The following is a 26,551-nucleotide window of genomic DNA, read 5'->3' on the forward strand; positions in this document are numbered from 1 at the left end:
TTTCTCTACTGAGAAACATTCCCTTGGGCTACTGCTATGGAAAAGGCCACTACTGGGCTCTCCACAGAAATCCGAGGTGCAAAAAAATCCTTATTTTTGCAGCTTACATTAATTTCAGAGTATTTTCGGGTGAGCATTGGGAAGAAAACGTTGGTTTTCTGGAAGAATGGAAAGCATTGGGTACCTACAGGAAGGAGCACACAGGTAACTCATGTGTCTTAAGAAGCCTCAGATGACACAGCAGCCCAGATGTCATCCTGCAGGCACGTCTTAGGGCCAAGCACTTTGCAACACCCAGTCTTTCCATGGTTTCCTCATGTGATTTGTCAAAGACTCTTGGCACCTCAAGGTGTGTCATTTGAAAGCACCATGCAGGTGTTCTAGCCAGTGTCTGCCCAGCCTGCAGATTGGTGTGGCATCGTGACATGGCATGGTGGCATGGCGTTGTGGGCGTGTGGGAGAGCTGCCTATGAGGGGCTTGTGCTAGCTCCCCATTGTCACTCTTCTCACGATGCTTGCGGGATTGCTTTCTTCCCTAAGTGGTAGGCAGGCCCTGCTCCCCAGGGAAATCAATCCCACTGATCACCTGGTAGATATCCCACCAGACAGGTGTCTACTGTCTCTAAACGTCTACTGCTCTCAAGGATCTTGCCTTTTGGCACAAATGTGTGAAATGGCCCCACTGAGATTTGACCAGGGCTGCTCTCCTGCCATACCTCCCATGCCATCTTACAGAGAGGTGAACTGTCCTTTCAAGGTGTGTTTTTTGGTGTTTAAGTTCGACTTCACATCTCACTTCTAGTTGTCTAAGACAGGACTGATGAATACAGGAGTTAGATACCCAAATATCACTAAAATTACTGGATGCTGGTTGTACGTCTGTGTTTCTTTTGAGAGTGGGTTTATTGGTTTAAAAGCATGCCCAGTAAGCCTCAAACTGAGACCACACACTGTCATCCTTTATCGCTGGGAAGTTTTAGAAAAATCTCGCCTTCACCTGCACTGTGCTTCAGTGCTCTCATGTGTGAGGTGGAAATGGCCATGTTTTGCTTAATGCACAGGGGTACTGTAAAAATGAAGTGCTCACCTTTCCTGTAAAACTACTGAATAATTAAGTAGGGTCTTAAAATAAAGTACTAACTCCGCAGATGAGAAACTAGACTCGTTTATACGAGCTGCAAAGCTAATCCATTTTTTATTTCTTTCCCATGCAATTCCTTTGGGAAATTAATAGATTTGATTCTTCGTCTGCTTCATTTGCCTAAGTAAATTACAACAGCATCAGCATTGGAGGTTTTTGCTGGCAATCAAATGTGATCCGAATTTATCAACTAATCTTAATATACTGCAAACGAGGAATCGCTTTTGATACGCTAGTCAGGATCTGCCCAAAACAATGCTCCCACAATCAGAGGAAATTGAAAACATTATAAATGGTGAGGCAAGCAGGAGGAGATGACAACAGCTGTTCTCAGTGTCAAGGGTCTTAAAATAGATAGTTGTTCCAAGCAAAACCAAAGACTGAAGGTCTGATCCAAAATCCCTCAAAATCAATAGAAAGATTCCCATCAATATCAATAGACTTCAGATCAGTTTTTACATTAGACTGTGGACATGTCCATTCAGAATTGAATTTTACTTGATCACTGGAGTCCCAGTCTGCCTGTGTCCCAGGCCTAGAGACTCTGGAGATACTTGGTGAAAATCATAGAATCATAGATTCACGGAATGGTTTGGGTTGGAAGGGATCTCAAAGATCATCTAGTTCCAACCACCCTGCCATGGGCAGGGACACCTTCCACTACACCAGGTTGCTGAAAGCCCCATCCAACCTGGCCTTGAACACTTCCAGGGATGGGGCATCCACAACTTCTCTGGGCAACCTGTTCCAATGCCTCAATGTAAAAAATTTCTTCCTTATATCTAATCAAGATCTATCCTCTTTCAGTTCACTTCACTTTACACTCTTACCTGGGACCACTGATGTTTTTACTTGGTAACATGGTGCATCCCACAGTGTTGTACCTTGACAGCATTGCCAGATTTCACTGTTTGAGTCTTGTGCTTGCGTAACCTGTTATAATGTCACCCATACTGCTGTGCGGCAACTGGGAGGTTGTATTACCTCCCTTAGCCTTTTATTTCTCCCTCACTGTTCTTCTGTTTTAGGGTTTGGAGTTACATGAGTTACACAGAGAAGTGAAAGGTCACCTCATTTTCTGAAGTAAACCACCTTATATTGATATCTATACTTGCACATAAGAAGAAAGAGACTAAGAGTTAGTTCTAGAACTTGTCTTTCTGATTTTTGTATTATATTTAAATTATTGCAAAGAAACCCAAAGATCTCATTAGAACAACTACGCCTCCATGTGCAATTTGAGCGTAAAGTGGGACATGAACTCAAAACTGCCTTGGTCATGGTGTGCTGACTTCCCATGAGCTGACATCAGGGCAAACAATATAGCATGAACCAGAAAGGAGAGATCCCGAGTTAACAATAGGACATGTAATCCTGATCTCCTTACACTGTGCAGCTTGTCACAGTCTTATTGTCTAATGAAATATAGCAGTATTGCAGCTCTCCATCAAACTGAGTAAGCAGCACTTGCTATGAATGTTTAAATGATCACAGCCAACTAGGAAGATGCTTTCCTTGGTGCTCATGCTGTTTCAGAGCATCAAGGGCTCTAAGAGATTGTAGAGATGCAAAGGAGAGCAGAAGAGTCCAGTAAGAACTTTGTTTTTCCTAGTTTTACAGTCAGGTGGATGCAGGTGAACAGCTATGTGTGAATAGCTACCCTTGCAGGTCTCGTGTATTCACATCCGAAGTTCCCAGAGACAGCTTTCTCCCTTGCTTTGCGAATGAGTGAGCACAATGGCACTGCCCAAAGAAGCAACATTTTTTTGAAATGCTACAGATAGCACACATAATATGTATCTCTGCAGGATGTTGGAATGTTTCAGAATTTTCCCTGCAATCATCTGCAGTAAAGTCTATTTCATACCAATTTGAACTCCCCTCAGTACATAAGATACATTATCTTAAATTGCAAAAAGATGGCAACCCTTCACCCTGCAAAGCTGAATGGAGTCATACCATTCTTTAATTGTTCTTATTCTTCTTTGGGGAGTGGTAGGGAGGAAATCCTAATTTCCTGTCTTGATGATACCTTTCATTTATCTTTGAATTATCTCTTCAAAGCCAGAGTTGCTGTAGATGATGGAAATGAAAAGAAAGGGCACTTTTCCAATTTTAAAATGCTATTACCCGTCCATATGTACAATCTTCCCCCACAGGTTATAAACTGTATACCTGCTCTGAAAGTTTTTATTTCCTGATATGTTCTTCACTCCATCTAGAACACTACTAGAGCAATGAGGCAGCAGAATACACATTGGACAACAAGAAGATGAATGGTGTTGGCTGGACAGCACCGTGACGGAGAGTTGTCACTGATTTCTGGGGCTGCCTGGCAGCAGTTTGTCACACAGATGAGTACAACATTGCTTCACGGGGTAAATACACTTTGGTGTAGAAGCAGGTAAAAGGGAGTCTGTTTTAGAGATGCTGCTTCAGCATCTGCGTCGTGAAATTAAACAATAACAGGTTCGGTTCACGTTTGCTAGAACAGCGTTGCGAGGCGCACTGTAGATGCCTCTGCATCATTGTGGTTGTTCACTTACTGTCATCATGCCATCGAGGAGGCCAGTCTCCGGTTTTGGTGGTGCCTGCAGACGCTCCATTGACCATTTCTCAATGACCGACGAAACTTGCGGGTTCTCAATGTTGAGCAGGCGAAACCCTGTCATGTTTACTCCGCTGTATCTGTAGGGTTCCAGGTCTAATGCAAATAGATCCTAAATCACCATTAAGAAAACAAACAAAACCAGATGTAGTATTTTTAAAGCAAAATGTTTAGAAGGTATAATTAGACCAAAATTTTATTTGATTTTCAATCCAAAGCTCAAGCGCTGTTTTTTTTGTTCCCTGTGAACACTCTGCTGGCCTTCAAAGCCTAGTCATGACTGTTTCTGTTATAAATCTGAATAAAACAAAGCTCTGTGAAATTTATGACAAACAATATATCTGCTTTGTTGGAATGTAAAAATCAGTTCCCCACAACAACACTATTTTGCAACCAACCTGCACAGCAGTATTTAATTTTAATTTATAGTAGTCCTCTAACAGTCTTACAGCTCTGACAAACCAACATGAGGAATTAGCTGGCCAATGTCAAGCTTATTTCTCAACTTGGGGAAGGAAGATTCCAAGAGATGTCAAGAGCGATACACTTTTACTACTTATGAATCTCATTTTTCTCCTGCCTTGCCTCCTTCAGGTGACTTGCTGCCAGTATGTCTAATGGACTTGTCAAGCACAGTAAGTCCATGTGCTTCAGTGCTTTGCGTTTACAGGGCAGGAAAATAATGGATATTCTAAGTGATATAATTGCGTGGCACACTCCACAGATGTATTTATCAGGCAGTGGAAATATGATAACTGCTTTTCAAAGCCTGAAGGCTGTTTTTCAAAACAATTTTTGCTGACCCCAGCAGGCCAGTAAAATGACAAACGTGTTGGTCATGGTTTAATACCACAGTAACCATCAAAATGTCATCATTTACAATACCACAATGCCAAGATGCCACCAGTGCTGCTTACTGCTCTATACTATCCTATGCATGTTGTTGTTGGTGGTTACTATTTTATGTTAGATTCACTGTGACCGTATAAAACTGTAAGTTCCACAGTAAATCCTAAATTTTCACATTTTTCTTGATGTTAAAATGGCCTCAAAGAGAACCATTTCAAGTTACTACTTCAAGTTCCAAACAGCTAGAGAGTCTTTTCTGACTAATGAATTGACTATTGGATTCAAAATGATTTTTCACTTCCACATAAAATTTTATATAGAATGGAAATAAGGAATAAACTGATGAACACGAACTGATATAATCCAGCCCCCCTAGGATTGTTCTGGCAATATTGGTTATTTGCTGTCTTTCTAGTCTACAATGCAAATGGACCTTAAGCATGGAATGAGTTATATTTATAAATAGCACATAAGTTAAAATACAGGAAAAATGTGCTGAAATAAATATTTATAGATCTGTATAATAAAAGAAAATTAAGGGTTATTTTTTTAATATAAAATTTTCCAAGTGATTCTATACATATGTGAGCTTGTGTTTTTGTAAGTAAGTTAAACATTTTAGTGGTGAACTGCACCGCCCGCAGTGCTTGCCCTCGGCTCCACTGCAAAGCCATTCATTCATTATTTTGTTTCACTCTGATCCACCTGTACCAATGGCTCCTCCTTAAATGCAATAATGCATTTAATTTTCATTGCATTAAAGTGTTAGCCAGTCCCACAGATACTGAAAAAGAGCTTCCTTACAAAATTGTGACTCCTGATATTACTAAGAAGTGTTAGGACTCAGTCTCCAGGGGTTTCCTGGAACAATGGCAAGATCTGCTAGAAAAAGTGTAAATTTTGAGTGGCCTTTTCTGCAGCAGAGAAAATTCACCCCCAAATCTTTAGTGTTCCTTACCAGTGTTGTAAAAAAGTAGTGGTAGTATTCGGTCATCATTCCCATGGAGAGAATCTGTTGAGAGAGGTTGAAAGGTGAATGTACTTTACAATGGATGCTTTCGAGTACTGCACTGTGTCTTTTGAAAAGCATGGGTTAATCTGGAACAATAAGTTACAGGTTATGGAAACTTGATTACAATAAAACCTATGTTTTTCTTCAGGAGCAAAAAATATCATATTGTATTTAAATTATGTTTTTATCACCTCTGCTCAGGAAAGAGATTAAAAACTTCTAGGACAAGAAAAATGACTAGCGATAATGAGAAGCTGATTTTTTCAAAAGTGAAATTCTTTAGTCTGCAGTTTAGAAGTGTTACAAAGGAATTTGCTAGCAGACAATGGAATTTGTAGGGAAAAATGCTTAAGTGTAGGTTTTTTTTAAATTCTGCATTACCATGTGAGAACAAGACACTCAGTGAGTGCTCACTGAGGTAAATCAGAAAAACAAAAAGAAGAAAGCTTTTATAAATGCCTTTTGTTCCACCTGGGGAATGCAGGTCTGCAGGAGGTTGTCAAAACAACCTATAAGAAAGGATTTCTGGTCTGGATTAATTTTCCAGAGTCAGACCTTTTGAAGGTCTGCAAGGTAAGGATGGCATTTAAATGCATACAAGCCGGCCACCTTGGGCAGAAGAGGATGAAATTTTTCTTCTCAGCCCTCACCTTTGCAGGAAACTTCTAGAGAGATGTGTTTTTTCCTTCAGCCCTTCTCCAAAAATCCTTGGGAATGCTTACATAAAGCACTCCTGCCTGATGGTGTCTAACAGGACGCTCTACAGCTTCAGCCCAGCATCACCTAACGCTTGTCGCCATGTCCACGCACACTATGACCACGATGCAAGCATTTTACCCTCTCTGGGATCTTGTGAAGAGGAGGAGGAATTATGAGCTAGGAAACTACTGAAGAATTCATTATCATGACAGTAAAACAGACAAAGGTTAAATGTCATTCAGTCTCGATCGCAGTAATGTAAGCATCTGCTATTAATAGTATTTTAGGACACTTTTAGCAGTGCCTAAATAGCTGCTTGAAAGATGGGGGAAAATAGTATGATTTGGCTTGCAAAAATTCTCTTTCATGGTAAAAGCCTCCGAAAATCAGTTGTGCGATTGTGTATGGCAATTGCTCATATAAAAAAAAAAGGAAAGAACCTGAACTTTCTAAGCTGCAGTAGATAAGAAAAACAGCTCAATGTTAATCACAAACAAGCAATCCATTTCCAGCCACTAAAAATCAAGCCGGAAGGCAAGTGTTTTATTGACATGCTCCACTGAATTTACATGTAGAAATCGTCTTTATTTATTTATTTATTTTATTAATCCTTTTCTATTCCATTTCTTAGAGGCATTTTATTACCTGTAGAAATAAGCAATCTTGCCATCCATGAGACTGACGTTCCTTCCCTATTTATGGACAGAAAATGATGTAAGGTAGCATCAATGGAAACTTTTTCATGCTATGTTTCCCAGCTGACCTGGCTGGACGCAGCTCAGCTCCCTGGAGCTGTCGGATTTCTATGTCTAAGATCCCTGCTACAGGAAGGAGGTGCCAGTCAGGATTTTTATGAGGCAGGTCTCTGTTGAGCTGAAACTGCACTGAAATAACCCAATTACTTCATACGGGGCACAGACCAGCCGCTGGGTTACATAAATGTAGTTTGAGGCCAGATAAACCTCTGTACATCTATTTGGTCCTCTGCAGGAAGTTTGCAGCTGGTGCATGGTGTTACATTAGTACAAACACAAGATCATACTAATAAATGTAAATATGAGGATACCAATACCCGGATTTAAATTATTGATTCCTTACGGTTTTAATTCCAGTTTGAGATAGAAGAGCTGACATCAAGTCATTGCACTTCTGTTATCAGAGGATATAAACTGCAATCTGCTTGTGTAGAAACAGTAAGACAATTGAGAACCAGGACAATGCTAAGCCACATAATGTCTTAAAACACAACCTTACACTAATTAGATGGATACATTAAGTACAATGACTATAAAGTGTGCAGCCTGGATATGTGGGAAGCACCTAGCTGTGCTGCTGCAGCTACACTGCTACTGGGTATCCCGCTAGTTAATCCAAGGTAGCCCTGTTATTGCTGTCCTTGCAAATTCAAGGGCAGTAGTCTGAGAGGAATGTTTGCCTCCTGAACACATTTTTGATTAAAACATTTTATAAGAATATTGATTCCCAAATAATGTGCTATAAACAGAGCTGGCAGGACACACACAAACCTGTGAATAATAATGATTTCAAAAGTCAGGTTACACGGTTGTCTTTGAAAACAAAACTGAACCAAACCCCCTGAAAATCAAAGACAATTTGCACGTAAAAAGCAAGGTTCAGCCTGGCAATGTTATCTGCCATAACCAAGACATAGGTTCAGGATGGTAATTGGGTGCCATGGATTTGCCAAGGACCCTGCACCCAAGGGCTCCATCAGAGACACTCACTGAAATTCTTCCAAAGAAAGTAATGCAGCAGCCCAGGAAAGCTTAATCACCAAGTTGCTTTTGTATTTTCTCTATTAACGATGACTCAATTAAGATATGAAGCTACAGACAGCTGGAAGAGAGCTTGTGTCACGCATGCATTACCAATGTCCTTCTCTGGTTAAGGAATAAGAGTGGTGCTGGATCTGTCCCAGGCTGGACCCTGATCGGCCACTGAACTCTGCCCTCTCACTTAGTGTTGGTCACAAGACCAGTCTTATCTGGTTGCCTTCCCCTCTAAAAATCATTAAGGCAACTAGTTAACAGTTATGTAGCACTCCAACACAGCTGTGACATGTTAGATTTGTAGATTGACCTAAATAGGATGCTTTTTATTCATGGATTGTAAAGACTTTGTAATAATAACTTATTTGTGGTTTAGGGTCACATGGTCGCTAAGTAAAATTCCCAGTGAAGGAAGATTTGATGACAGTACCAAATGCCCACTCAGGAGGATGGCATTAGAAAAACAGGAGGTGAAGACAAGTTAAAGCAAAAGCAAGAGGAATGTTGAAGACCTCAAAGCATTAGTGACTTCTGAGCCTTAATGACTTGGACACTCCTATCTGTAAATAGGACAATTGCACTTGTGTGTTCTCAGCAGCAAGGACTCGTGGTTTTGCAACCCTGAAGATACAGGGATTGCAGCTTCTATAAACTACCAGGACAGAGACAATAATAAAAGCATGGTAGGAGCGAAGACTCCTTTCAAGTTGGGACACCTTTGAAGTACCTTGCAAAGCAGCTGCACAGGCTCTTCCCATGTAGCAAGTGTCCTTCTTGCTACAGAAAATGAGTAGACCAGCCCAGAAGAGAGAAGGGAACGCAATAAGATTGGCTTATGTGTACATAGCTGCTCATAAGAAACTAGAATGAGATTTCATTACACATTCCTATTTAAATAACTTTGCATGTAATTATTTAAATAATTATGCATCTGATATAAATATCCTATTTAAATAATAACAGTTTTTACTTACTGTGGAACTTAGATGAATGTAAACTAGTGACATTAGGCTAAAATATTCAGCATTCTCCTTGCACATTTCCTAGCCTTTCTGGACTGTATAAAATCTGTTCTTCAGGCAAACTCAGAGTTGATTAGGGATTATCCTGGCAAATAAGATAAAGAGACTTCCATCTCTAATTATCCACTTCAGATCAGATGTTTGGGCCTTGTCTTTCACAGATCTCTACTTTTAGCTGTGGGTCATGAACTACAACATGAATATGAACAAGTATCAGTGGTCAAAATATATATGGCAAGTGGATAAAAATAATCATTCTTGTGTCTGTAAATCTCTTTGGGTGCCCTGTTCCTGGCTTGCATCATAGCCCAGCTCTAACCTACATTTGTTCATCTTGTAAAGAAATCACCACCTCATTTAGAGCTAGTGTCATTCTTCCTTCAAGGTGGGCTGAAAACAGAATGATGGTGAAGCATATTAGCAGCAACTGCATCAAATACTTTGCTTGCTTTCACTTTGTATTTTCCTGACTCATGACATTTAATTCCATGACCATTAAATCAGTGCATTTCATTATCCAATTAATTAATACCACTACTGTTTTCTAAGATCAGCAAGATACACCATAATGAATAATAGCCCCTCTGCCTTCTTGCTTCTGAAGTGCTTTTAATAAAAGTTTTATATTGTGTTTACATTGCTTCCCTGGACTCTATAGAGACAGCTGTACTTGGACATGACTTAACTCACTGGAAATCTGCATCTCACTCAGTCACAGCCATGGTCCAGCTGGACTAGTATAGAGTTCTTCCAACATGGACATGAGCCATATCAAGAAACAAGACATATTCTGTAAATACTTTGCTAGTATTGGAGTCCAGCTGGAAACATGGGCCATGGCAATAGGATAGGACGAATGTATTGGCCCAGGGCCCCAGTCAGCTGAGTTTGGCTCCTTCTGCTTCCTGAAGAGATCCCAGGGAGCTAGGGCAGCAGCATTACCTTTCAAACTCCAGCGTGGACATCATCTCACAGTACCAAGACTGAAAGCACTTTCAGTTTGAAAGTGCTTGCATTTGCACCACCCAGAGAATCTTCCAAGGAAGGAAAGAATTACTACACGAGCAAGTTAATGTTAATTAGTTTAGCTTTCATCTAGACAGCACAGCTAACAAGAACAGAGAAGCAGAGGTCTCAGCATAGCACAGCTATGATGTTACACGGCCAACACCCCAAAAGAGTGTACTCTGACTAATAGCCTGTGCTGCTGTATCTTCCAAGCTCAGAATAAAGTTTCTGAGACAATGACCACGTTTACTTCTATGGAGACCTACAGTTAGATTTGGGAACGGAAGTGCACTGCCAAATTTCAGGGTGAGTTCCCCTTGCCACACCATTTCTGTGCCTATGGTCTTTGCTGATGTGTTAACCTATGGCTCTTGCCATCTGATGCCCTTCAGCGGGAACCAGGTCACCAGAAGAGGACATGTCTCCAGCAAAATCTCTTTATAAAATGAATAAGATAGAGGACAATCAGTGAGCTGAGTATCTGCTTCCTACTCTGGGGCTTGAGGGATCTGGAAGGATCTGCCACTGATATTTTTCCAGTGGCAGTGAGAACAGAGCTAATCCTGCATTTTCTTAGCAGAGAGAGGTCTTCAGCCTACTTGTCAAGTTAATAGAAGGAGCATACTCAAGAAAATAAGTTTTACATTCTCACATTTGTTATTGTACCTCGAATATATAATATGATGACACTTAGTTTTTGTACTTTTGTAGGAACTGAATGAATTATTTCGCTCATCGTCTGCCACATAGTGAAAGTGAACATAGAAGTTTTTATAAACTGCTTTATGAGTGTCCTAAACCTGATTCAATATTCAGTACATTTCGTAAAATTTGTTTTAAAGATGTGGAAGAAGGAGTAGATAATTTAAGACTAGTAGCAACATAATCTATGAGAGTTGAGTTTGCATAGCAGTGAAATCTATGTCAACTATTGGTATGTTAGAAGGAAAAATTGAAGGTTAACCATAACAACTAAACCTCTTGAACCAAGTTCCTCACACCAAAAGGCGGTATCAGACTAAATATAGTATGTGCGGGACATATTGGAAGATTCATGCATTAAAAAGATCACAATTTGCAACATCTAGATTTAACTGACTTGTGGGACACCTACCTAGTCTAGACAGAGCACCAAATCTCTGTCTACAAAATATTTCCAGTGAATGTTGCAACCATCAGGTTTTTATCCTAAGAAAGTGTTTCCAGCTAACTTGCTTAAAATACTCAGTCTTGCTGGTCTTTGGCAAATTTGGAGAGTGCCTTATTTTCTCACACTCTTTCAGAGATGTCTATTTTTAGGTGTGGAAAGGAAAGAGATGCTAGGCGCCCTCAGAGCAGAATCGGACCGGCACTGCCGAAGTTAAAGAGGGAGGCTCCTACGATGCTTAAGCAGATCCTGAGCAGGATGTTGGAGATCACAATTTCACCCTAAGAAGCCAAAACGGCACTCAGCTCCTGCCTTTGACATCTAATTCTCTACTAGATCTCTCTGCTTGTCAGATGATGTGTCCACTCTTTACGGGTTTTAAAGCTCCAGCAGCCAAGATTTTCAAGTAAACCATGGGAGAGTCAGACCAGCTGCAACTTTTTCTATCAGATCTGCTGGTGCAGTGTGTCTTGTTTGAAAACCCTGCTGGCATAACCTTCTGGTTCAAGTCATTTCAGAACATCTTGATTCCTGTGGAGCGGGTCACTTTGGGAGGCAGAGCTGCCAGTTTGGGTGGTTACCTGGTACAAGCAACAGAGCTGGAAAACTCCCTTAGCCACCCTCCACCAGTTGCATGAGGTTACCAGCCCTCATGAGGGAATACAGAGAGAAAATTCAAAGTGACTATCGGAAAAGGCAGTGATTAATAATCACAATTTCCTTTTGCTCCTTCCAGATCTGGGTGATGAGAGGGCAAGGCCTCATTAACCTCATTGGGGACTGTGAAAGCCTGTGTTCTCTACAACATTTTGGAGAAAAGGGGAAATGTGTGAGTTTAGAGAAGCTGTGTGTGAGCTTTGTATTTTGTTTAACTCAGGTTACAGATTTGACTGTTCTTGTGCATGAGGAAGAAGCGTGGCTCAATGGTACTTTAGTTGAAGCTATAATACCCCAAAAGACAGTCCCATTTAAAAGAAGGAATCTGTCTTTGGTGCTGTTTTGTAAACAATAGTTGAAGGAAGCAAGTGAAGAGGTCACCTCCCCTATTCCCACAGCCCGGTAATGCAGCTGGGTCAGGCGGCTCCACACTCCCAAAACCAGCTCCATATGATGACCCTTTCAGGACATAATTTTAGACACACTAATACTTTTGCTCCCAGAAAGAGCTTTTCGGCATCCTTTGTCCTCCCTTCCCGGGAAACAAGCTGTGCCATAGCTGGCACCCCCTGAGCACTGGTGAAAGCAGCCCTTGCTTGCAGAGCCATCGCTGCCGGCATCACCAACCCCGCTGTGGCACAGGCACCGCTGGAAGAAGGGCAGCAGCTTTTCTGCCCTGCCCGTGCCTTCAGCTCGGAGGCAGGCTGGGGGCTGGCAGCAGAAATGCCCCGCAGCAGGGAGAGGTGGCCGGAGCAGATAAGATGTGGCCACTTGCCTCTTTCCCAGAGGTTTGGAGGAGGTGAAGGATGCTGCCCACCTTGGCTGGGGTCGTCCAGAGAAGATAGAGCAGATCCTGGTGCAGACCTTGGGCTTGGAAGGGGTGAAATGCAGACCCTTGTGTAAAGCTTTTTGGTGGGGGAACCTGTGCAGGCTCAGAGGGTGAGCAGGACACAGGAACCGAGCATAAGCAATGGTGGGTATGTGTCTGTGTGACCCTGCTGCAGATTTAATCTGTAAAATACCCTCCACCACCCAACCCACTACAAATCTCCCCTTCCTTTACTTATCTTCTCTCTCATGGGCTACTAAACATCTGCTACATTATTGTAAATACAGTAGGCACACAAGAAATTGTTGGTTTGGAGACAGGTTTAAGCACTGTTGGCTCTGATTCCTACTCCTATTAGAAACGTTATGTAATTTAACAATGACATATATTTTTCCTGTAATATCTATTGGATCATTTACAAAGTAAAAAATATTGTCTACTAACATTGCAGAGTTTTCTTAAAATAATTTCTATAGTATTCTCTTTAATACCTTGTTTTTATTCAGTGTAAAATTATATAGGGGTTTCTGTATGCAATGATAAAAATGTGAACCATGGTACTTCGTGTAGCTAACCTACAATCAGATGAGTCATTTGTGAATCCAGAGCCCTCCACACCTTCCCATTTCACAGCTGCCTTTGACAGTGAGGAATTTCAAGACTTGAGTTACTGCTACCAGCATCTCATATAAAAGCCATTTTCCCTTTCTTTCTAGCCTGTATTTATGTTGCTTCCTTTCCCGCAGCTCTGACCCACAGGTGTATCTCTCTTAATTTTCCTGCTTTCTTCCACACTGCCATTCACCCTCCTTTTCTGAGTTCTTCAGGCATTGGAGAGCATTATCTGTATCCGCAGCCTGTCAGTTGTCTCCCTGATCCATTTCCCACACAAACTGCTCTGCCACTTTGCCCTGTCTTAGCGCATCTCTTAGCACTTCCTCTTCTTTTGACACTAAGGTTATTATTTTTTTTTTTTTTCATTCTCAGCCTGGTATATTTGAAGCTTTGTGCCTCCTGCAGCGTGCTAGACATCTGCACTGTCTTCCTGCAGATACTTGAAAATACATGTTATCAGTTTAACCTTCCCCCCCAAATCTCTCTGTCCACCTCCCTTCCCAACTACAGCCGTTTGCTACTGTGCTCTCCCCAGCACACAGGAGAGCAGCTGCATGATTGCACACCCTCCCCTTGCTCTTCCCTCACGTTCCCAACACCATGCCTGCATCTGGCCCTGCTGTAGCTTAAATACATAACTTGCGCTGAGAAAACCCAAAAATTTAGCACAGGCCAACATTCCCAACAGCAATAAATCTAACTCTACCAGCTCCTGGGAACTTGTGTGCTGTTCTCAGTTGTGTTGCATCTGATTTAGGACACCATCCTGCACATCTGTATTCACAGGATCAAGGTTCTCCAGTCTGCAGAGGACAGTTTAATCCTCTCATTAGTCATCATGCAGACTAATGCAACCATGCTCCTTTGCATAACTTAAATATTTCAGCAAAAAAATTCTGGGATGGAAGCATAGGTCTTAACCTTTACGGGACAGCCCATATCTACACATTTTGATCAGTGAAGCCTCTCTGATGGTCTTCTGGGATCTGTGTTTCCCATTTCACTGACTGACAGTAAAACAAAAAACCCTTCGCACTTCCAGTTGTAGCAAAAAGGGAAATGTCATTCACAATACATTACTTGGTATTATTGTCTATAGGTCAATGAATTGCAGGAGCCAGTGCTTTAGACTTTGACTGTCTAGAAATCAATAGTAAGTAACAGTAAATTCTAATTTACACCACTCTTTGTGTGCCTCTGGTAATGTCTCAGCCCATTAACATCAGGCTTTGTGGTGTTTGTCCTTGCCTTGTGTGACTGTGCAACTCACATCTAGGTCAGGGTTATGTCAACCCTTGCACAATAGCCTCTCTTCCTGCTTTAAAGTATACATTTTAATTCTGATACTTTCTCCATTCCATCTTCTTGCTGTACCAGAGTTTAAAAGGTAACAAGGTAGTGCCAGCAGACCAAATCTTGCTTTGTTACAGGGATGTGAATGCAGAGTTATGCTCTTGTCTGCAGTGGATTAATGCCCCGTTGTTACTGTAGTCAGCATAGAACCTGATGAGCAGCCTCTGTGGAGGCAATACCTGAATATGAGCCACTTCCTAAGCTCTCCAAATTAGGCTCTTTCTTTTTTTTTTTTTTTTTGTGGGAGAAGACATAAAAACCATATTTATTAAAGCAGGACCAGCTAAAATAAATGCAACAATCTTCCTACTCAAGCAGAACCTGAAGTATTAAAAAGAAACACAGATTTCCTTCTGCAAGATATCTACAGACTTCTCTTCAGACACAAATACTGCTGCTGGTCCTCTATGAAGCCCTGAAGTCTTGTGGGGTGCTCAGATGCTGCTGCACGTTCTGTAACAACTCTATCCCAGGTATTAACAAGCCTATGTCCTAATTGATAAATGCATTCAGTTTTGGTGTTTCCCAGAAAATGAAAATCAGAGAGGCTGACAACTTTCAGAGTGCAAAATGAATGTCATGCTTTTTCACCCCCTTCCCCTTACCTGCTTAAGGATTTCTGCTGCCGTTTCATGTGAGCAGTCAAATATCACGTAGAACTCTTTGCCCTTCTTCATCTCCTTGAGTAAGGGCCTGGCATCTTTATTTCCAGAGGGCAGTTGGCGGATTTTGATTTTAATGTTGTATCTAGAAGGGGCTTTGATGAGCTCTTGCAGACGAATTAGACCTGAAAAATGATATGCAATTATACAACTGACTATTCTGTGCAATGAGTATTTATTGTCATTTAAACAGGGTCTCTTATCAGTCCCAACATATTTCACATACTCAAAGGGTAGTTGTTAGCTTCATGTCTGCCATTGTCCTAACTAGTATTGTTATAGCTTTTCCTTTCCATGGTTATACTTGGCTCCAACATCTAAATATTCTGAAACATAATTTTAATTTGTTGATATGTTCATATTGATGCTATATTGCTACAGTTTATTGGAAAAAGAATATAAAGCTTCTTCCCTGGCAGTTAATTAGTATTTCAATATTAAACAACAAGAACATAGAATTGAAGAAACATCCTTACTAACTATCCTAACTAATGTGAAGCATAAGCAGATGAGGTGTGATAGAGCGGGAAGTGTTCAATGGCCAGCAACTCCATTGTGGCTCACTTAGAAGCCAGTGGTTAGCCTGAGTGGCCTAAATAATTATTCTTCATAGCCATCCATACAGCTCTCATTGTCCATATTTCAGCATACATTGCAATATCCCGGAGGAGGAGCCTTACATTTTTCTCATCAGTTAGAGACAAAAAGCCTGAAGGCATAGTGACTTGCATAAGGTCACTCAGCAAGTCTGAGATCTTAAAACGAACTGAAATATTTTGAGATCCAGCTCTACGTCTGTAAACACAAGAAAATTATTTCCAAGACTATGTCTTTGGCTGGTACAAATCTACAAGGCTTATTTGAAGCCAGTGGAGCTCAAACAGTTGAAGATTTGTCCAAGTATTTAAACACAGTGCAATTCTACTAGCTAATTCAGCACTCCTATGTAATTTGTACTGCCTTCGAAACCTAAGTAAGATAGTTAAGAGTTCTTTGAGGTGTGTGATTACAGTCTATTTCTCATTATCCATGAACGTAATTTACCCACAAAACACTCGTGATCTGCTGAGTGAAAGTAAAAGGCTGCCTTAAAAATATGCAAAAAGAGAGAGAGAATACAGGCAAGAAGCACTTCTTGAACAAAAATCAAACAAATTATTAATATGGAAAAGCTCATTGCTCTCCTGCAGGGAGTGGGTATATATTTGTCTTGTGCATGAATGTTCTTGGCTAAATGGTCCAATGGTACAGATGAGGCAAGATGAAGCATCCTTATTTCATAGATTTCATAGATTTTCTAGGTTGGAAAAGACCTTAGAGGTCATCGAGTCCAACCATCCCTAATCCCCATTAAACCATATCCTCAAGTAGATCATCCACCCTATTCTTAAACACATCCAGGGATGGGGACTCAACCACCTCCCTGGGCAGCCTATTCCAGTGGCTGACAACCCTTTCAGAGAAGAAATACTTCCTAACATCCAACCTGAATCTCCCCTGACTAAGCTTATGCCCATTTCCTCTTGTTCTATCACCCATCACTAATGTAAAGAGTCCTTCCCCTACCTCCCCACCATCTTTTCTCAAGTATTTATAGGCCATAATCAGGTCTCCCCTCAGCCTCCTCTTCTCCAGGCTAAACAGCCCCAACTCCCTCAGCCTCTCTTCATAAGTTTTATTTTCCAGCCCCTTGACCAGTTTAGTCGCCCTTCTTTGGACTCGCTCCAGGAGCTCAATATCTCTCTTAAAGCGAGGGGCCCAAAACTGGACACAATATTCCAGGTGCGGCCTCACCAGTGCCGAGTACAGGGGCAGGATCACTTCCCTGCTCCTGCTGGTCACACTATTCTTGATACACGCCAGTATCCCATTGGCCTTTTTGGCCACCTGGGCACACTGCTGGCTCATATCAAGTCGGTAGTCAACCAACACCCCCAGGTCCTTCTCCGCCAGGCAGCTCTCCAGCCACTCTTCCCCGAGCCTATAGCGATGCTTGGGGTTTTTATACCCCAAGTGAAGGACTCTGCACTTGGCCTTATTAAAGCTCATGCCATTGGCCTCAGCCCAACGATCCAGTCTGTTCAAATCCCTCTGAAGGGCCTCCCTACCCTCGAGCAGATCGACACAGCCTCCCAGCTTGGTGTCGTCCGCAAATTTACTGAGGGTACATTCAATCCCCTCATCCAGGTCATTGATAAAGATGTTAAACAGAACCAGACCCAGCACTGAGCCCTGGGGAACCCCACTGGTGACCAGCCTCCAGCCGGATTTAGCCCCATTTACCACCACTCTTTGGGCCCGGCCATCCAGCCAGTTTTTAACCCAAAGGAGGGTGTGCCTATCCAGGCCAGCAGTTACCAGTTTCTCAACCAGAACACTATGAGAAACTGTATCAAAGGCTTTACTGAGGTCTAGGAAAACTACATCCACAGCCCTTCCCTCGTCAACTAGGCGGGTCACCCTGTCATAGAAGGTGATCAGGTTTGATTGGCAAGACCTGCCTTTCATAAACCCATGTTGACTGGGCCTGATCACCCGGTTAACCTGTATGTGCTCATCAATAGCACTCAAGATAACCTGTTCCATGACTTTGCCCGTCACCGAGGTCAGACTGACAGGCATGTAGTTCCCCGGATCCTCCTTCCGCCCTTTTTTGTAAATGGGGGTAACATCCGCCAGCCTCCAGTCCAGGGGAACTTCCCCAGTGAGCCAAGACTGCCCAAAGATAATGGACAGGGGTTTGGCAATGACATCCGCCAGCTCTCTCAGGACTCTCGGGTGGATACCATCAGGCCCCATAGACTTGTGGGCATCCAGCCGAAGGAGCAGTTCCTTGACCCGTTCCTCTTGGATCACAGGAGCTTCGATTTGCTCTCCCTCCCTGCTCTCAGACACCAAAGACCAGCTCACCTGGGAACTACTAACCTTATTATTAAAGACTGAGGCAAAGAGGGCATTAAGGACCTCAGCCTTGTCCTCATCCCTAGTGACTAACGCACCCCCTGAGTCCAGCAGGGGCTGGAGGTGATCTTTAGCCCTCCTTTTGTTATTAATATATTTATAGAAAGACTTTTTGTTGTCCCTTACGGAGCTGGATAGTCTAAGTTCCAATTGGGCTTTTGCCCCCCTGATTATCTCCCTACATGTCCTAACTTCCTCCCTGTATTGATTCCTGGATGCCTGCCCATTCTTCCAAGACTTGTAGACATCCCTTTTTCTTTTGAGATGTTCCCAAATCTCCTTTGTCATCCAAGCTGGTTTTCTACCCCGGCGGCTCGACTTCCGGCACACAGGGACAGCTCGCTCCTGTGCCTCCAGAATTTCCTTTTTGAATAGTAACCAACCCTCCTGCGCCCCCTTACCCTTGAGAGCTATCTCCCATTGGACTTTGTTAATCAGACTTCTAAACAGCCCAAAGTCAGCTCTCCCAAAGTCCAGCTTGGCCGTTTTAGTGTTCCCCCTCCTAACTTCCCCTAGAATTGAGAATTCTATTATCTCGTGGTCACTATGCCCCAGGCGTCCTCCAACCTTCACATCTCCCACAAGACCTTCTCTGTTCACAAACAGCAGGTCTAGGGGAGCACCTTCTCTAGTCGGTTCACTGACCAGTTGTGATAGGAAGTTGTCCTCCACACTCTGCAGAAACCGCCTAGACTGTTTCCTGACTGCCATGTTATACTTCCAACAAACATCAGGTAGGTTAAAGTCACCCATAAGGACAAGGGCTAGTGAGCGCGAGACTTCCCCCAGTTGTTTAAAGAATAGCTCATCAGTTTCACTGTCCTGACAGGGTGGCCTGTAGCAGATTCCCACTACAATATCCGCCTTCATAGGCCCCCCTTTGATTTTCACCCACAGACATTCTACTAGGTCATCCCCAACATTTAACTCTAAACAGTTTAGACCTTCCCTTACATACAGGGCAACCCCACCACCCCTTCTACCTCTCCTATCCCTCCTGAAGAGTTTGTAGCCATCCATGGTAGCACTCCAGTTATACGAGTCATCCCACCATGTTTCAGTGATGGCAACTATATCATAGTTTCCCTGGATAACAAGAGCTTCCAGTTCCTCTTGTTTATTGCCCATACTGCGTGCGTTCGTATAGAAGCATGTAAGTTGGGCTTTCGACCCCACTGCACCCCTAGCGGGGGAAGTTTTATTACCTGAGCTGTTATTTTTGGGATTCTCTTTTATCTCTGGGTGTTGTGTGTTGACTACACATATCACCCCCTACTATCACTGAGGCAGCAGGCCGAAGGCACCTGCCTACACTCCCTTCATCAGACAATGGAGGGCCGTCCTCGGTTGTTAATCCTCTAAGTCTGACAATACCCCCCACCCCCTTCACATCTAGTTTAAAGCCCTTTCTTCTGAGGTTAGCGAGTGATTGCTAGGTTTGAGGACTGTTGGCTTTCACTCGAGTGCCGACAATGTGTTTTGAAAAACCTAATCTTTCCCTCCACCTGCAATGCTGGGTCTGTGCAGGTTTTCAAGTATCAACAATCAATACAGAATATTAAGCATTATGAGTATTCAGATGTAAATTACTGCACACGCCATGAGATCAAAGCCTGGCTGGAAGCCAGCCTGTGTAAATATGAAACAATTTGAGCTCATTATTATGAGAATGGGGCACATGCTTTCAACATTGACTAACAAGTAGGGGAGTTTATGTAATCTGGCTGTAAAGCTGCAGCTTGGTTGTACTGTACACTCAAGTGTTCAGACCTTGACTGCAGTGTCTTGGTCACTATAATGAAAGGCAACTCTAAGAGGGAAAACTGAAATTTGGGAAGAAGAGTCCAGCATACGGAGAATCTCACATCTTCTCCACAGTCTCAGACTGAGTACTGTTGTTTCTCTTTCCAGTGAAGTACTTGAAGTACTTCAGTGCAAGCGAAGTACTTAAGTGCAAAGTGTGGTGAAAAGTAGAAGAAAAAGATCTGCCCACCCACCTCTGTCTCCTTTTTTTGGGAAAGGAAAATGCTGTGTGCCTTAAGATACCTACTTCAGTCACATGAGACTCGGACCTTGTACTTCGTATCACTTCCTACTGTCATATGCAGTGAAGGTAAAGCCTAGATATAGTATACTTATGAAATCAAGGAAGCAGTGAAAAGAACTGCAGTTATTTTTCTGGAGGACCAGGCTAAAGCCCAAATCAACAGAGTGCCAGCATAATCAATAGCACAGAGGGATAACCATCACTGCTCTTCTTCCTCTTCCTCCTGCTCAACTAATCCAAACCGTTGGACATGATACCACCAAGTCCTGATTTTTTAAAATGTGATGTGCTTAGTGTGACTCTCAGAGGGAGTGGGGAAGCCCTGGGGAAATGCACTTAGGGCAGTCACTTTCCTCTCACGTGGTGAGACCATCTGAAGCTCAGCCTGCAACAGGCAGGAGGCACCACGAACTGCCTATGAGATTGAGAAGGAAGTAGCGGCCAAGCTGGGAAGGGCTCAGAAGTGACATCCTTGTCTATGATTCACAATTCTATATCCTAGGCATTAGCACCCTCTCAGCAAAGTGGGTGATGTGACCTGAACGGTGATGCAGGACTGTGCTGGAGCAGGAACTTGGGTAGAAAAGTTGTTGTAGAGTCCGGCCAAGTCAAAGCTGCAGTGGCTGAGCATGAATTGTGAAGGGCCTGTAGAGAGTAGCGTTGTTGATAACTGAGACAAAGTTATGTGTCTATTACAGATCAATGTGCCAAACAACAAAGTACAAAAGTGGGATGTTGGAAGAGATCTATTACAAACCACTAAATTAAGCTAAAGAACAGTATGTCTACCCAATTCTAGCATGTGGAAAGATAAACCATAATTTATGGTACCTAAGTTTTGGAAAAGCAGGCTTGATGTAGCATGCAGTCCATTGCAAGGCTTTGTTAGATCATCTTTAAACTTCAGGAGACAATTTTTTGCCTTACAGAAAGGCATTGCACTTGATATAACCTGACTCTTTCTTAACACTGATGAAACACTTTCTTAACATTGATGAAACATAAAGAGGAAAAAAAACCAAACAGCTGTAGTGTGCTCTATAATTCTTATTTATGTCTAAATCTAAGAGACAAGAGGGTAAAAATCTGTTCAGCTCAACTCGGGAAACATGAAGAAATTTTGCAAATGTATTTTAAGAAAAAAATACAAGTTTTATAACAACTGTAGATCCCTTTGGAGGAGACATTAAAGTTGTTTAACATGGTGCATTTGGTATTATTTAACATGATATCTTGATAAGAAGCAGGATGAGTAAGTACTTCCTATTCCAAATGTAGTTTTTAGCACTATTGGTTGCAGGTTTTCTAGACCTGCCTATCATAGAATCAATCACAGAATGTCTTGTGTTGGAAGGGATCTTAAAGATCATCTAGTTCCAATTCCCCTGCCATGGGCAGGGACACCTTCCACTAGACCAGGTTGATCAAAGCTCCATCCAACCTTGCCTTGGACACTTCCAGGGATGGGGATAAAATTTGCTTATCTTCGACAGTCCTGTAGAGGCAATTGGTAGATTACTAACACTCAACAGCTAATGTGATAAATATTGGAACCTTGAAGGAATTCTAGAAGATTGGAAAAAAGTGCTAATGTTTCATCAACATCAGAAAGGGTATGTGGGATAATATAGAACAGCTTACCCCAGTGTAAGCACTGGACAACCTAAGAGTAAAGCTGATATGGTGGTAAAATGCTGAAGAATGAAAACTTGGCATTATTATTAAGAGAGATGTTATGCTGTCAAAGAAGGATAGCTCTGTATCACACCAAGTGCCTTTGTTCAGTGTTACAAGTTCCATTGACACCGGAGCTTCCTAGATATTTGGATGAGGCTTTGGGCAACCTGGTGTAGCGGAGGGTTTCCCTGCCCATGGCAGGGGGGTTGGAACTAGATGATCTTTAAGGTCCCTTCCAACTCTGACCATTCTATGATTCTATGATTCTATATAAAGCTCCCAGGAGGTGATCTTCATATATCATACAACCTGCTGAGGAAAAATGTGGGACTACAAAATAATCACTTGCCAGATCTCAAAAAGCAGATGTTAATGAGAAAGCCTTATTAAACAGCAGAGGTCTGTGAAGGCTGGTGCTAAGCCGTTGAGACATTTGTAGTGCTCTTTTCTCTGTATGCAGTCCAGAATCATTGACTGGAAGAAAGTTATGGCTGAAAAAACATTTGGATGACAAAAACTGGCAGCATGGTAAATAGTGTTTGAGATACGTAGGGTAGGCACAAGTGATTTGGATCATTTGGAAGCGTGAGCTCACTCAAATGAACTGTTTTTTTTAACATTGCTCAGCCCAGACTCGTAACTGCATTTCTGCTGATGGATGTCTCCATGCAGCAGTGAACACCATAACTACGGGAGGTGGGCAACTATAGCCTGGCAAACTGTCACAGGATGTGGCCTCTGTGCTGGAGCTGGCTGTGATAGCACCTGGGCTTGGAGCAGTGCTGTAGTGTGATGGATGAAAGCAGGATTTTCCACACTTAAACTTCAAAATAGACTCTTAACCTGGAGCAGAGCTAATCTCGATTTCAATAATCTGGGTATGGATCATTGGAAATTCACTGTTACAGCTATGAGTCCATTGTTTGTTTAGGAATGAAGCTGCTCTTCACATGCAATTAGTCTCTAAGAAAAAAACATCGTTAATATGTTTTTTCTTCTTGTAGCGTACCAATGTCAAACATGAGAGATGAGAAATAAAAAGAGCTTGAGCTAAATGGCGTCACTCTAACCCAAAATCCAAAGACTATTTATATTGATCAAAGTTGACCTGTTTACTTTCCTGACTCCAAGTTAATAAGATGATTGATGATTAATTTACTCTGTAAATATCCCTGCAAATAAGTCTCTTTAATATCAGTCATTTTTGTGACTGAACACGTACACAGCACTTAGTGTTTTGGAATGCTAATTTGATAATAGGGTAGGCTGAAAAAGACCTCTACTTGTTTATCCATGAGTATATTTTGGCATACAGTGCTAGAAGCCTAGCAGAAATCCTGCTGAGCTAGACCATCATAATGGAAATGCAAGAAGACCGCCGCAGTAAGCCCAGTTTGACTTGTTCTTTCTCTTTTACCTCCAGCCTCTCTTGAGTCCAAGGTGAGCAGAACATTGGCACTGAGACCTGCCTCTTGGATCCAGGAGGAAACATGCTTCTTTTATGCAGTCAACAGTGCAGAAATAAACACAACATTTTTAGCCTTAAATTGAGTTCTGTGGGATTTTTAGCAGAATTCTGCCTTTCAGACATGTTTTGACAATGTGATTTTAAAAGGCATGATTTAATTTTTATTTTTTTTTTCCATACTCCTCTCTCCCTTTAGAGGCTTAGGCAGATGCCTGAGCTCATGGCTCATCCAGGTTTGTTTAATGGCATTATTTTCAAATAATCAATTTAAATGTTACCTGCACATCTGTAGTGCTCTAGAAGGTGCTGTATTTCTGTGGGTAATGGGAAGAGAAACCAGAAGGCAAGTCTCAGAGTGGAGCTGACAGTGAAGGGCTTAATTTGCACCAATGACCACTTAACGCACAACAGCATTTTCCAGAAATGCGTATGGTTCAGCTACACCTTTACCATAAAAAGATAGTGTTGAAGGATGATCGTGAGAGATTATGGTGGAATAACTCTTAGTGTAAATGGCTCTATTTGACTCTATTTTCTTCATCTCTACAGATACAATGTCTCCAAGAAAATCTTTTCTGCTGCTTAGAATGTGCCCTTACCTGTAACTTTGTGCCCTGCAAAAAACAAATCAGTTGGCAGGCCTTGCTTAGTGTTTCTGCGGTTTGATGGGAGAGGTATAGACATCCCTGAGCTTTTAATGGTTTGTTTACATGCCAACCTTTTCTTGTGAAGCCAGATTATGGACCCTTAATCCATGACTGAGTCTACACTGTAGGAGAGATTATGTTCTCTGCAGTAATGCTTGGAATAAATTTTGGTGTGTGCCAGAGAGGACTCCCTCTGAGAACAGTTTAGGTACACAGTTCTCTCAAGGACCAGAGTAGCTAACACATTTCTCAGAAACAGTATATATAGGGAAATGATGCTCCCTGAAATGTTGTTGGCTTTTGGTACAATATATGGTATCAGCTACAAGGGTAGATATGTGAAGCCTAGATATGTAAAGATATGCAACAGTGGCTTGGACTTCCTTATAGCATTGACACTCTTCCACAGTCTCTGTGCATTTTTTTTAAAAAAGTCTTAGTCTCTGATAAGCTTTTAAATCACTTGTTCCCAGGAATGAGTTTATTATTATCTTTTTGTTGTTGTTGTTGTTCTGTGAATAAAAAGGGACATGTTACAGATACTGATTGTCCATGGTACTTTGCTGGACAGCTATGACTACTGTGTGCCTCAAGGGGAGGTTCTTGTCACGAAGAATGAATGATCTTCTCCAAGTTAAGAGTCCCAGGCTGGAAACATTTACATGAATTGCAACTTTTGGATTCAGTCTTCAGTACTTAGCTGACAAGTGGGTTGACTGTTTCTAATACAGTTTCAAGGAGCAAGGTAGTCTCTACATTAAAAATGCTGCAGCTTGAACTTTTGGGTTGTAGGTGCATCCCTTTTAAAACCAACCCCTCATTGAGAGGAGGACTTCTTAATCAGCCCCACACTAGAATATTGATCAGTTTGAAACTCTGTTATTTGTTCCACAAATAGGAAGCAAAACATGACTGAGTATTCAGAACCCAGGAGCTACCTCCTGGTGACTTCTTAAGGTCTGATGAAACGAACAGCTTTCCAAAAGCCATAGCAGCAGAAGGATAGCTGAGCCTTGAGAGACCTTTTTCTTCTATATTCTGGGGAAAACTGCTATAAGTATGCCAAATGGAACTATCACAGAATTTATTCATGTGTGTACATTAATAGAAGTACATGATCCGCAGCGCACCAGTACTACTTACCTGTGCTGTCTTCATATACTACTGTTACTATTTTCCAGTTGTAGTATAGTACGAGATCCAAAACTGCTCTGCTGATGGCTGCGTAGTCTGGATAGAGGTTGATATAAAACGCGTCTTTGTTATCCACTGTAGGGTGCTTCCATCGGGTCTGAATATGTGGGACTTCGAGTGCATTGCAAATGGACTGCACTGCGCTGACGGAGGAGCTGTGGGAAGGTCCAAACAGGGCAGCTACACCAAGAGCGAGCTGGTCACATGCTGAGGGGAGAGGAAGGGAGAAGAAGATGTTCATTGGCAAAAGCAAGTAACTCATGTGATGTTTACTGGGATCATCTATTCTCCGTCCCCATCGTTTCAAAGTGAGATTTGCAAATGGTTCCTGAAAATGGCTTTACTGATTAGCATTATATCCTAGAACCTGCTCGATACAAATAAAAACCAAAACAACATCTCTGCTCATTACCTTCAGATCACACTGATTCCTAAATTGCCTTTCTCAGAATGGCATTATCTTGGAGAAACTAGGAGCTTTCTGGCTACGGGCTTGCCAAAAGGACGTCATGTGAATTAAGTTTCATGGCAGTGTGTCAGGAAATATGTTCATGGAGTCACAACAGGCACTATGTGGATTCCCTGTGTGGCTGGCAAGCCTCTGCCAATGTCAGTTGCTTTAATTGCAGGCTACTGAAAGAATATAAGCAGTAAAGGGCACTATGATTCATGGTGCTCCATAATCTGTGTTTACAAAACAGGCAGTAAAGCCTAAAGCCTCAGTAATGACACAGGGAAATAAAAACCCAATGCACACTAACATTTTAATACCTTTCCAAATCAGTCAAATGCTAGTACCAACAAAGATTTGTTTCTCCTTGTGCCTGTATCTCAGCCAAAAGAATCACTCCTGTAGGTGTCTTTTCATTTTTCTTTCTCTCCTATGTCTTTTCCAACAGACAGAAAAAGCAGTAATATTAATTATTTTTGACCATTAGTAAAATTCACTGCAAATGTTTCTGATAAGATTTACCAACTGGGACAAAGCCCTGCACTGAGCTGCGATGCTGTACTCTTTGTAAGGTAGTTCTTTGTGGGAAATTTAGAAATTACTGCAATTGGGTGAAATACTAAGTACACAAACACCCACAATGAGCTGAGATTTTTTAAAGTAATATTTAGCCCTCTGATAGTAATAGAATATGACAGAAAATAAATTATTTCT

At 42.0% G+C, this 26,551-nt stretch overlaps 1 protein-coding gene across 1 annotated transcript in view; it reads right to left on the minus strand.

Annotated features, from left to right (window-relative positions):
* Nucleotides 1-26,551, minus strand: part of GRIK1 (glutamate ionotropic receptor kainate type subunit 1) — a 103,153-nt gene that overhangs the window by 52,961 nt on the left and 23,641 nt on the right. Inside the window, exons 4-7 of the mRNA XM_086620450.1 lie at nucleotides 25,336-25,593; nucleotides 15,336-15,517; nucleotides 5,557-5,610; nucleotides 3,688-3,861 (exon numbers count right to left, since the gene is read on the minus strand). Coding sequence (XP_086476576.1) covers nucleotides 3,688-3,861; nucleotides 5,557-5,610; nucleotides 15,336-15,517; nucleotides 25,336-25,593 — 668 coding nt within the window. The remainder of the gene's footprint in view (nucleotides 1-3,687; nucleotides 3,862-5,556; nucleotides 5,611-15,335; nucleotides 15,518-25,335; nucleotides 25,594-26,551) is intronic.

This window comes from Tauraco erythrolophus, chromosome 1 (genome assembly GCF_009769465.1).
Source record: "Tauraco erythrolophus isolate bTauEry1 chromosome 1, bTauEry1.pri, whole genome shotgun sequence".
Taxonomy (NCBI): domain Eukaryota; kingdom Metazoa; phylum Chordata; class Aves; order Musophagiformes; family Musophagidae; genus Tauraco; species Tauraco erythrolophus.